The following is a 13,745-nucleotide window of genomic DNA, read 5'->3' on the forward strand; positions in this document are numbered from 1 at the left end:
TAGCAATATATAAAAGCGCATCACCTAACCGCGTGGCAAGAACTTACAAATTATCAGGATTCTTTTTAACTCTTAATTGTCTTATCATACGTTCTCAGATACATAGGTTTCAAAAGCTTGTATTTCCCTCTTTCAGTAGATGACCATTTTACCATTTAGTAGACTTATAAAAGAATAACAGGATTAATTAAAAAAATAAAATCCTTGGTTTAGACCCATTCTCCTGTGACAGGTTTGAAGGTCCTGAAAGGTCATTAGTGGGACACTACAGTCATGGCCAAGTTCAGCAGCACATAACTGGAGAACCCAGCAATTATTTTCTCTAGATTCTGAAACAGAACACTTCCTTCTGATGCATTCCTGCTATATCTAAAGAAAATAAAATCACTCTGGAAAAACCTATCAAAAGTGACTTCCCCCCAGTGCATATTCTTACAGGTCTTGTGAAACTAAGATGGAAACTGAAGTCCCTTCTTTCAGTCTTTGAATTTAAGGATAGAAATTGCTCTCTTAGCTATATTTTTCAAGTATTCTTCATACAAGGAACACAGAAGAACAGTAAAAGCACTACTTTTATTGCCTGAGCACTACAGAGAAAAATAAAAGCTCCATGACAAAGGGGTGAGAGAAAGGCTCTTCTTCAGAAAAACCACTTATAGTTGGGCTTTTACTTAAGCCATAGCCTGTAAGGAAATTCCCCTTTCTAAAACTATGTAGGAATCTTTCTAAATTTCCCTGATGTCAAAAAGCAAGCTACGGACGGCATTAAACACGAAATCCTTTCTGACTTTGCGGTTACACAAAAATTCACAACGGGAACAGAAAACACAAAAACTATTCCCAAAAGATAAAAACAAGAGTCCTATCCGTCTTTCCTGCCTTATCCCAGAAAACATCTTCCTTCAGCCATCTCTGTTCCAGCATCTGTCAAAGCCTGGATGAAAATTCCTCGGTAGAGAAGACCAACTACTGTAGATTCAAGTGAAATAACAAAGCACATAAAAAATCTAGTTTGTACACAAAGAGGAGAAAGATAAAAAAACCTGGCTACCAGCTGAAAACAGACAGAGGCCACCTCTTCCATTTAGCCATAACGATAGCAAGCAGGCTACAAAAATAAAAAGCTACCCATTCTTCCCCAGTGGTGTTTAATATTGATGCTACTTCTTCTTCCACACTTTTAATAGAGCTTGAACTTCATATGGCCTTTTGATTTACTTCCTCCCTGACCGCTACGGCATCGCTGTTTCCAGGACTGCACTGGGAACGGGCTTGTTAATGAACTTCTGTCCCTGTTGCCAGCTCTCCAGCAGAGGTAAAAGGCAGAAATAGTCTCCCCTTCCAAGAGAAATATTTTAACAATATTAAGACACATTAAAACTGGCGTTGAAATAGTCTCTCTAGGTAGCAGCACTTTTAGACTGCTTGATAGTACACCTTTCATTTTTCAACAGTTAGTGTTTCAGATCCCCCTCATAATCAGGAAGTCAAATATTTTGATTAAGTTATCAAAACTGGAGCCAAACCAACTATTTTGTACATCTATAGCAACAGAGGCTGAAATAAAAACACACACACGTATTTCCCCTACCTCTGTAGATTGAAAACTTTCATTGTATATGCTTGTTTAGCCTTTTTACTGTTGCAAATAAAGTTACACTTTCAAAATCTAAATAAAATCTTCTTAAAGAAAATGTTTTTCAGAAGCAAAATGAAGCCTTAAAGAAAACAGAGCCGCTTACCTGCAATACAAATTTCTGATCTATGTACTTTTTGGCAATGCTGGGCTGAAATTCTTGGCTTTCCAAAAATCGTATGAAAAACTCATATACAAGCTGCAAAAGAAAAAAAAATAATCCATGGTTTAGTTTATGACTTGATTACTCTTTATATCTTTAAGTATTTCCCTAAATTCTTTTGCTAGAAAACAAAATACCTAATTTTCCACAAAACAAATTTATTTAAAAAGGAGTTGGATATACTTAAATTAAATTAGAAACTGCTTAGAGTAGCATTCTACTACAACCCGAAACACAGAAGAACAATACAAACTGGAATTTATTCAGAAGTTTCTAATTCAACTGCAGAGCTCAGCCTTGGGGCTGGAGAAAACCTGCTTATTTCCATGCAATTCCATCTCTCCCTAAACTCTTCAGTGGGACAGCAGCAGACTTTTCATTTCGTGGCAAAAAAGAAGGGTATAAAAACCAGGCAAAAAGGAAGTGAAGTCAAACAGGGACTGCTGTGGCTTTATGAGATCAGATGAGCTACCAGCTGGCTATTCCCTTTCCTGAGCCTTTTAAAGAAGAGCAGCCACTGCAAACTTTTTTCCCTTTCCAACCTCAGTGGGCAGGAGTACTGATACTGAAAGGAGAAAAGAAGCTAAAAATTACATTTTCAAATCATTTTAAACTTTTCCATGCAAACACCAATGTGCGGCAACGCTGCCGCTTTGTGTCAGCCTTCTCTGATTTCTGAAAGGAAGCGATAGGAAATCAAAAAGGAGAAGAGAGGTTTAGAAATACGACGTGGAAAAAGTGACAGCTTACATAACTAATATTAAATCATCAAGAAATCAATTCCATCACCTCCTGACAAATACTTCGGTGCATTTCTTCCTCACAATGGTAAATTATCCACTGGCTAAGAAATGCCATCGTTTCCATGTAAGCAATGACTTTTAAAACTAGAGGACTAGTGTCAAGGAACACAAGCTAACAGACGGATGCCTCTGCTGTTTCCAGGCAGGCAGAGCTGTTCAGAGCTGCCTCGAAGCTTTTAAGGTTCTTGGGTTTTGTGAAATTTAAATATAAACAGGGGGCGAAACCCACATTTCAACAGATTTTGAGAGCACAAAAGAGTGAAACAAACTGCTCGCAGGCAAGGAGTGTGCACACAACTGTCAGATAAAATCCTCATTTCAAGCTGAGATCAATTGTGCTCCTTTGCTCAGGGAAATTCCCAGACTCCCCAAACTCTCACTCAGGCCGACTTCTCCTAAATTTACTAAGTGGTGTAGCCCTGACTAACACAGACAGGACCTGCATCAGTATTTTCTATAAAGGAATTTACTGCATTGGCATCGATGATGCTTTCTCCAAAATTAGTTTAATTTCTTTGTTTGAAATATCTTGTGCTGATACTTTGAGGTACAGAGAGAGGGATCACACACAGCATCCCTCCTGCTACAAACACCTGAAAGCAAACCTTGACCCCAGGGAGAGGCAGAAGACTTAGGGATGTAGCTTCTCACTCACTTTTCTGATCAGCTGCCAACACCTGTGTACTTTTGTATGAAAACTAACTGCCCTTGGTAAAGCAAAACTGCTAGCAGTATCATCCCCACTATGCTCCTGCTGAAGTTGCCAAAAAACACTTGTGCATCGGAGCAGTTTGGAAAACAAAATAATTTTTTAAATCGATGAAGGAAAACAGGAATATGAGGGACATCATTTAAACAATTTTGAAAGAAAACAAAACATTAACATTTTTCAAATTTCATGAAGTATTCTCCTGTGTTTGTAAGTACTATATTTTAGCCATGAACAAGTGTCTTGGAGACTAGTTCTGATTCACAGGCTAAAAAACAGCTGAGAAAATTATTAGATACATTAAGCAATGATAAGCATTTCTTCTGAGATAAATGATGCAGAAACCTGTAAATGCGGCCACGACGCCTCCAAGGTGGGCTCATCTTCCTCTGGATCAAATTCATTGCTGTCACTAGGTGGGAGAGTTCTGAAGATATTGCAGGATACCTGAAAAGCAAAGCAAAGAATGATGAGACCTGTTTTTCAGCTGGGTAGTAGGTTTCTGGACTCTGTATGTCTATCTACCTACTCCATCCTCCATCACATACGCAGTATTTCTTTTGCCTGCCCTCTGACAAAGATCTTTAGCAACAGCACAGGTCTAAGGAACCTGTCGCTTTACAAAGCTGCCCCACCAGCCTTGGCTTTCCCTCCTCCAAGTCTTTTTGTTTCTTCTTTCCACTGATATCCGAGCGTTACCCAGTCTGCCACCGTTCCTGCCCACCACATTCCAGATGAGCCCACCAACACGTAACTCCCAATCCTGCTGGGCATCAATGGGCTGAGAGCCACTGCTGTTTAGGAATTACAGGAAATGCCATCAACAGGTATTTGCAAGTGTTTTCATACAACACTTGGTTATTTTCCTTTGCAAAGGGAAAACATTAATAATATCTGCTGAAGGTCTCATCTCTCAGTACTTGTTCAGAGTTGCCAGTGCTATTCACACATCATATGCCTGGACGCCTCACGCCAAGTGCAGAACTTGGTACTGAATGCAAGAAACAAATAGTATTTGCTCGACACTTAGCCTACCTTTTATTTCATGGTTGGTTCACTTTGCTTAATCTTATTTAGAGGCATTTTGCTGAGACTGCTTGGCTTTGTGAGGTTTATGCTATCAGCAAAGACTGAACTGGAGTGCTTCCCCGGGTTAATTATAGTGCTGAACGGAGCGTAGAGCTTATTACGCAGCAAATCTGATAAACTGCAAACATGGTGTGGGGCCTTTTCTGCACTTTGAAGGTGATGTTGCCTTCTTTGCGTTCTGCTACTTCGTTTGACCCATCTCTAAGCTGGTTAATCAAACAGCTGGGAAAAGCAGCGTGTCATCTCCTAATCCCATCTATACCTTCATAGTAGTTCAGACAAACTAAGCTGTTTAAGAAACAAAACCAGTATGTTCTCCAACATCCTTATTTATTTTTCCAGCCTTTTACTCCTGTAAACCTTTTTAAAGTTAGTCTGTAAGGCATATTTTCAATATGTTGGCGACTTAGTTGGAAAGGGTACTTTAAAGCCAATAATTTAAATACAACCCAAATACTGATAAAACCAAATTGAAACAGATAGTATGACGTGTTAGAATTTGCAAGACAAACAGAACAGATTCAGGTGCTGCATAAAAAGAAAGGTGAAACAAGAGAAAACTGTAGGAAAGCCGAGAAGGGGTGCACACCAGTGAGGAATATTCACCCGACAGAAGGGAAAAGACAAAAGAAGAATAAGGCAGGCAAAGCAGTGAGCAGAGGGGAAAAAAAAAAAAGGAAAAAAGGAAGTCACATGGGTTTCTGTTTGCACTTATTCCTTCTTGCCACAAGAGGGTGTATTTCACTACAGTTACAGTAAAACAGAATCTTACGGAAGCCCTTCACTGTATATGTAAATCTCCTGTTTTCAAGTTGCACGGCTTTCAACCTTAACAGATACAGGGTTTATTATAACCTGTGCTGACAGATGCTGAATTCTGCTTCCCCTCCATGCATCCCTGCTGACTGATTCCTAGCATTTTTAGAAGGAGATGATAAGTCTTTTCCTTCCTTCTCCATCCTCTTCCCCTGACTCATTCAATTCTCTCAAGAGCTCCTGCATGAAAAGGCTTCTAGTCTTGTGAGGAGAAGTCAAATAAGTATTCCAGAAATAATCAGGTTATAGTTTGTCTTTCCTTAAGGATTCCTGAGCTCCTCCTCCTGCTATCCCTGATATGGAAAAGCAGGGACAGAGAGTGATCAGAATTACCAGGATAGAGCTGTTTCTGTGATAGAGCACAGGGCAAAAGAGGGTAGACAGCCCAAAGGATTCCCAAGTAAAAGGGGGAGAGGTACCTACCGGTGCCTTGGATGTGAACATCTGGGATTCTGCAATACTTACTGCAAGTAATTATTGAAATCCCAGATTTCTCAGGATTTGGACCAAAATAGGGAACTAACAAAATCCAAGGCATTCCGCAGCTATTCTTTTTCTCTGTTTTAAAACTTCACGTGAAACAAAAAAGAAATCTTTCTGCAAATTTAACCATACACAAATTAATGGAACTTGTACCAACGGCTCAGAGAAAACATCAGTATTCATCAGCTGTTGTATTTAGAAACTAGAACAAATACTGAATTATGGCACAAGCAAAACCTGCAAGGAAAAGTACATACTTTCAGAATGAAAAGCTGAACTAAGACAAATTCCTGTAAGATTTAAATTAAGTCAAACCAAGCCTCAAGCAGTTAGTGCCAGGGCCTTAACAGCATGACAGAAATATGAAGTGTTCAGCAACAATTAGTTAAATGCCAGCACTGACACCTGAATCTTGAGCTTGTAACAAAACCAGTATGATTTCTGGAGACCGCCTATTAAAAAAAAGGCCAGTCCCAAGGGAACTCAAAAGCAAGTTTTTTTGCATAAGAAAATTAACACACAGGAGTAAATGCAATGTGAGTTAGAATAAGGTCCTAGTATACAGTTTGCTCTCTTTAATTTTCTTTTTTTTTTTTTTGCATTAGGATTAAAGATAAGCTTTATGGAGCCAAAATGCAGATACTCTCTTGAGAAGAACAGACAGAACAGGTTATCTTTAAGTGATTTCCCCAGGTTATCATAATTTTAAAAGATAATGTGCACCATTACAGTTACATTAATCACCACAACACAGCATGATAGCTCATTTACATGCAGTGACAATTTATAGCATGCTTATCTAAATCGGTAGCCTCTGGGTGGCTTTTATAAGCCTCTAAGGGAGTACTGAAGGCAAGAGGTTCTTCCATGTGTGAACTGCCCAGCTGTACATCAGAGACTTTGACAGCCACCACGCAAAGATGGGAATACTCCACAGCAAACGCGGAAAGAATCGTTTTTCTCAGATAGTCATAAGGTAGCTATTCAGTATTTACCCCCGGGCTCAAGCAGCCTGCCAGAATTCCTTTAGATAGCTGAATCATTTCTCTTCTGACCCCTGTTGGACCATCAAGCCAAAGGCCATCCCTGCCAGCCTGAGGATACAGTCCCTGGTGACTCCTCTCCCACAACTGACTATTAGATCAATGCTGACTTCGGTTTTCCACCGGTTAGGAACGCCTCCAAGCCCAGATTATATTTTTGTAAAGAACTCCCAAATTCTAGCATTCTAGAAAGTTGTATCCTGACAGATCTGCCCTATGATGTCCTCAAAGACATCTGCATGCTGTCCTCCATGACTGTCCCTTCCAGATGCACGCACCAAACTGGGGGCAGGAAAGCACATCACTGCTCCCTCGCTATGCAGAGTCTGAACAACCAGGTGCCAGAAATTCAACAAATCACTAAAATCTACCCATCAGCATTAAACCTGAAGTTTTCAAGATCAAGCTGGAAGTGCCGAAATGACAGATTTTTAAATTAGAGGTGCCCAGACATCTCGAGTCAGGCACAACTCCAACTAGAAGCAATAAATAAAAAAAATAAAAAATTCCAGGCAATTAAAAGTCACTGTCAATTCACTGAAAAGAAAAAAAAAAAGGCAGCTGGGAAGGCTGCTCTGATACTCCCACAAAGAATGAGCTGCAAGTTCTGAACAGATCTGGGGAATGGCACCTGGCAATCCAGAACTAGGAAACCACATATATACAGTTTAAAGTAACAAACTTCAAGAAGGCTCTGATTTTATCGCCACATTTATGACTGAAATAACTTTTTAGAAAAGGAAATACGAAGAGGCTTAAGTCTGAGGGTCAGGAATAAATGTTTTGAGAAGTCCTCTCTTTGTCCCTCAGTGGAATGCTATAAAAATGACAAGGCTGTACCAGAAACATTCACCAATTCAATTTCACCCCAGCCCTCCTACTCAGTGCTGTCTGAAACAAAAGATTTTTATCAGTAATAGTTTTCCCAAATGGAGCCTGAAATGAAAACAAACATACACACAGGGGTGCTTAATACATTAGCTATATATAAAAACAGGCTGAGGGAACACAGAATTAGCTCACAGGGAACACCTGCTCTTCTATTACCAATACGAGGAACCATCCGAATAAACCCCATGTACATATTGAAATTGAAAGCCAGTATCAATGTATACACGGTAACGTATACACAATACTTTAACTACCTGCATATTAACAACACACAGTAAAAATAAAATGCAATTGAGCCATGACATGAAGCCATGCCAACTGGGAGGCAATAATGGCCCCTAGAACAGACACTGTGCTTCTCCTTCTGAAATATATCGGCGTATGTGGTTTTCTTAATATTGTTTATGGATTTACTTATTTTAGAGCCTGAGATGACTACTGCAGTCACTCAGCTGTAATCTCTCTATACATCCCCTTGAATTGTTCCCAGAAGTTTGACTAAAGTAAATCTCACAAACAGAAATATCTGATTTTATCTTCAAAGATTATAAATGACTCCACCAGCTCTCTTCTCCTATCGTTTTTCTGCTAATTTAACTAGAGCACTGCTGCTGATTTCAAAGTTGAATCTGCCCGATTCCCTGATGGTTCTCATAAAACCACCAGATCTCTTCTACATCTGTATATATATATTTGCATAGGCAGTATGTATCTATCTATATATAGGTATTTTTATATAGATATGACACCTCTCGACCTCTGTGTTGCTAAATGGAAAGACAGAGTTTCTCAACCCAGGCAACTGCTGGTTTCTTTGTTTGTTTTTAATCCTGTGATTATTTTGGCTTCCTTCCTTTGAGCTCTCACCTGGGCAGAAGTGGACCGGGGCAAGTTTAAAAAGCCAGACCACCTCCCTCTTTTCTCCTGCATGTCACCATTTGAATTTAACAGCATTCACTTATTTGAACGTTGCACTGTAGCAGAAACTCCTATGAAGATGGTCAAGGTACAGTGCTCTGGTCCTTTTCTGCACCACTGCTGGCATGAATATAGTCTTTCAGGGCTTAATATTATATGTCTTCTTTTTCCCCAGCAGCACTACATTTGACTTGACTGCATTAAAATGAACTACATTGGACTGTGAACACAGTCAACAATCCAGATGACGGGACGGATGGAAAATAGGCTTTTCTCATCTTTTCTTGGTCTTTAAGTCTTCTAAAAATTCCATCAATAACCTGCAAGAATTAAGCTCTTGATCAGGACTCCTAAACTTGTTAGCTTACCATCACCCACTTTGGTAGCGGCTTCCATAAAATACATATTTTGCAAGCAGCAAAATTGAGATGGTTAGGCTGTGCTCCTGTTGGCAGAGAAGGGCAACAGGAGAAAGTTTAAAGACCTTAGTTAGTGCTCAGCTGCAATGTCCACACCATGTATGTTTGGAGAGAGGAGTTCCCTCTCCAAAGAGAATGGGCTGACCAGGGAGGTGGCTGAGGCACCATCCCTGGAGGTATTTAAAAGACATAGTGCTCAGTAACATGGTTTAGTGATGGGTTGTTTTGTGGGTTTTTTTTATCAGAGTTAGGTTGATGGTTGGACTAGAAGATCTTAAAGGTCCCTTCCAACCTAGATGATTCTATGATTCTAGGTCCCCTAGACCTGAACCACAACAGGGTACCTTACTATTAACAACCCTGTTCATCGCTATCTCTATGGAACTATGTTTGAGATGATCTAGTGGAACAGATATTTCTTTACTGTGAGCCCAGCTGATTCTATACAATACAATCTACAAAAAAAATAATCACAGCATTATAGCAGTAACTTGAGTATCTCGGACAAATTAAAGCAGAGTACCAGCAGAAAGAGCCCCTCATCTCTAGAGCAGGCATCGGGTCAAGTGAAAGCCTGCCAATACATGAACTTGAACTCTAGACAGCATTACAAAACTCATACTGTCTCGGGCTCCAAACTGAAGAATAAAACAAAGAATTCAAACCCCAAGAAAACAGTCTCCCAGAAGATTCACATGATGCATATTTACAGACGTAATGCTTGAAGATACATTTTCAGAAGATGACACAGCCAAAATGGGGGGCGGAGGGATGTACACTCCTTTAAAAAAAAAAAAAACACAAAACAAAAAGCAAAAAAAAAACTGCAGTCAAAACAAATATTTCTTATAAAAAAATACATTTTTCCAGTTTATTCCTTTGCTTTAGAGTCACTGTACTATTATGCAGATAAAGTCTGACGAATGAAATGCCTATGTAACCAACAGGAGGAATAATGGATACGGGTAAATGTAATTACATACTGTCGGGAAAAATTATTAGGGACAACTACTGCAAGAGGAGCTGCCTCCAACTGATTTTTTGAGAGGAGTACAGAACATTGGAGCCTCTTCTGTTAATAAGCATTGTGGGTTTTGTACAAACAAGGTGTATAAAGAATGTGAATAATAAAAAGAATCTAACAGAGGAATTTGGAAATAATGCCTCTAAGAACCGAAGTTAAATTCTTTTCTTGCTTCTACAGAATTGATAACCCTAAACTGATTCATATTAAAGAAACAAGAACAGAATTTCAAATACGATGTGATTTTTATCTTTTTTTTTTTTTTTTTAAACTTTGATAGCATACTTGTTCCATCATGGCTGCATGTACATGACAATCTTTTAATCAAAGTCCATGGTGGGGGTTGGGGGTGGTGGTGTCAAAGGACACTGCATCTTCCTTTCAGCATTTCAGATGGTTTCACAACTCTGGCTGAACTTGTAACTGATTCAAGTTAAGATTAATTCCTAATATTTTACAGAATTCCCCAAGTTAAATAAAATTCATAACAGAAAAGAGACGTTATTTGTCAACTCTTGTAAGAGTATATGATTTCATTTATTTCCCTTAAACTCAAAATGACATTCAGTATTATATTTTTAAATCTATAATACAAGAATCAACAGGAACATATGCACAGGGTTTTGGCTAAATCAAAAAGGTAAGACTGAATATAGGTACACTTGCATAAAAATCTCCATCCAAGAACATTTTAACACAGAGAACCCTAAACAGGATGAACATTTAGCAAGCAGGGTGGCATACTTAGTCATAAGCTAAAGCTATAGAAAATAAAGAAATTCATAAAGCCTATAAAGTCTAACAGCTAGCAAACGTCCTAAAAATAGGTTCTTTAACATGCTAAAAAATTCATGGCTTAAACAAGATATTCTTTATGTTTAAAAGGTCTGTAGCAAACAAACTCCTGATCAGCCCCTGCCCTCACATCTGTTGAGACAAACCTGAAGAAAAAGGAATGCAATCCCTTGAGATTTTTGTCGGTAGGAAGAAGAAAGAAAAAAAAAAATCAGAATCTGACCTTTCAAATGCAATTTTTGGTATTTATTTGGGTATTCATTTAACCAAGTTTCTTTCACTCTGTTGCTCAACACAGCTTCTGAGCCACAAGACATTTAATAGGATGTTTCATTTTGGCTGTAGAGGTTACACTCTCATTTTACTTAATTTGTCATTACAGAAAAAATAAACACGACTACAGGAAGCCAAAGGCATTTCTGCACTTAAAAGAGAAGAGAACAAAGTAATACTATTTCATTATAAAAGGTGTATCTCAAAATTAAGTTTCATTAGCCATCTCTTATCAGCTGGCAACCATCCATGATGTTGCATGAACATCACGGTCAACGGCAGGGGTTGGGTTTAAAATTTTGGAAGAAGCAACTGGAAGAGCTGAAATGTTGCCCACCAACAAAGAGCTTCATCCAGACTTCTCAGTTTAACAGATTGTCAATTTTTCTCATCCGATTTTTTAAATTCAAGAAATCAGTTCCCTCAATCTATGTCTTAATACCCAGAAAACACAAAAAGCTCTACTACATATACCCTTTAGGATACAACGGATAATAACAAACATTCATTTCATTCAACTACTACTGCTTAATCTACCAGCAAAATCAGCATCATTAGTTTAAGCCTCCCCATTTTGCTCAGACAGGAACAAATTTTAGATTAAGTATCCAATTATTGGCTCATAAAGCCATATTACTGGCATTTCCTTTTGAGCAGAGGGAGGTTTAATTGGCAAGGGCCTTTTTTTCCCAAGACTGGCCTATTCTAAAGGATGTCAGATGCCCTTCTGAACAACACATTGCGCTGCAGGGGACGCGCAACCAGCAACACCCTCCTGAATAAACCCGTCCAGCTTACGAACATCAACACAAATCCCAACCCCTCTTCCCATCAACTGACATCGATGAGGGTGACGAAGTGACTGTGAGCTTGCTTTGGTGGCCATTAGTAAATCCAATTTTCTTTTTTTTTTTTTTTTTTTATACTTAGCTCTATACAACAACACATAGCATCACAGAATCATAGAATGGTTTGGGTAAGAAGGGACCTTAAATATCATCAAGTTCCAAACCCCCTGCCCTGGGCAGGGACACCTCCCACCAGACCAGGTTGCTCCAAGCCCCATCCAGCCTGGCCTTGAACCCCTCCAGGGATGGGGCAGCCACAGCTTCTCTGGGCAACCTCTTCCAGGGTCTCACCACCCTCACAGCAAAGAATTTCTCTCTGGTATCTCATCTAAATCTCCCCTCTTCCAATTTAAAATCGTTACCCCTTGTCCTGTCACTGCACTCCCTGACAAAGAGTCCCTCCCCAGCTCTCCTGTAGCTCCCTGCAGATATTGGAAGGCTGCTCTAAGGTCTCCCCGGAGCCTCCCCTTCTCCAGGCTGAACCACCCCAGCTCTCTCAGCCTGTCCTCACAGCAGAGGTGCTCCAGCACTCTGAGCATCTCTGTGGCCCATTCCAACAGGTCCATGTCCTTCCTGTGTTGAGGAACATCATATGCTCAAGAGAATGCGATGAAAATATGTGATATTATGATTAGGGATGAAGGTTTTAATGGCATGAATTTAGGATGAGTGGCAGTAAAAACACCCAGGAGTTGTTACGCTGGCTACACAAATGACTGTTTTTCAAACTCCTACATCACACCACTACCATGTTTTAGAAGTAATTAAAAATATCAAGAGTTTCTGAGAATTTTACTGGCAACCTTTTTCTGTCCTAGCATCTATAAAGCCAAACTAATTTTGGGTCATGAATAGAGAACTTTAATACACGTATACATCATAAAACTTTAAAACAAAAAAAAGCTCTTTCACAGAAGATATCACTTTTTTGGACATTTTAGATTTACAAAAGCATTTTAGCTGCTAATCCTTCTCTATAAATATCAGCAACCTTTTAAGTATCAGCTTCAGACTGGTGCGCCTTTTTTTTCTGCTTTTAAATGATGCCAAATCTCACAAAACAGCTTTTCTTTTTCCCCTCTTTAGAATACTTCGCTTTACCTCCAAATCACAGTAGCCCAAAGGGCCAAGTGGGAAATATTAAATCCTGGATCCATAAACACTAAACGTAATGGGGAGGGGACCTTCCAAAGAAAGTCTGCTGGCTGGAGAGCTGCCTGGCAGAAAAGGACCCGGGGATGTTGGTGGCCTGTGGGCTGAACATGAGCCAGCAGTGTGCCCAGGTGGCCAAGGCGGCCACCAGCATCCTGGCCTGTGTCAGGAACAGCGTGGGGAGTAGGACTCGGGAGGTGATGGTCCCCCTCTGCTCAGGCACTGGTGAGGCCCCACCTCGAGGGCGGTGTCCAGTTTTGGGCCCCTTCCCACAAAAAAGACATTGAGGGGCTGGAGCGGGTCCAGAGAAGGGCAACGGAGCTGGTGAGGGGTCTGGAGCACAAGTCTCATGAGGAGAGGCTGAGGGAGCTGGGGGTGTTCAGCCTGGAGAAAAGGAGGCTGAGGGCAAACCTTCTCGCTCCCTACAACTCCCTGAAAGTAGGGTGTAGAGCAGCAATTGGTCTCTTCTCCTAAGTCACAGGTGATGGGACAAGAGGAAATGGCCTTCAGTTGCACCGGGGGAGGTTCAGGTTGGGTATCAGGAACAATTTTTAGACTGAAAGGGTTATGAAGCTTTGGAATGGGCTGCCCAGGGAAGTGGCTGAGGCACCATCCCTGGAGATTTTCAAAAGACGGGTTGACATGGTGCTTAGAGACATGATTTAGTGATGGGAGGAGTTCTT

General features: G+C 40.1%; 1 protein-coding gene across 2 annotated transcripts in view; it reads right to left on the reverse strand.

Moving 5' to 3' along the window:
• PPP2R5E (protein phosphatase 2 regulatory subunit B', epsilon) overlaps window positions 1–13,745 on the reverse strand; it is a 79,261-nt gene that overhangs the window by 17,014 nt on the left and 48,502 nt on the right. For both annotated transcript variants that reach the window (XM_014966581.1, XM_014966580.1), the window contains exons 3-4: window positions 3,657–3,758; window positions 1,743–1,835 (exon numbers count right to left, since the gene is read on the reverse strand). In XM_014966581.1, coding sequence (XP_014822067.1) covers window positions 1,743–1,835; window positions 3,657–3,758 — 195 coding nt within the window. The remainder of the gene's footprint in view (window positions 1–1,742; window positions 1,836–3,656; window positions 3,759–13,745) is intronic.

Source organism: Calidris pugnax, unplaced genomic scaffold (assembly GCF_001431845.1).
Source record: "Calidris pugnax isolate Ruff unplaced genomic scaffold, ASM143184v1 scaffold74, whole genome shotgun sequence".
In the NCBI taxonomy this organism is placed as follows: Eukaryota; Metazoa; Chordata; class Aves; order Charadriiformes; family Scolopacidae; genus Calidris; species Calidris pugnax.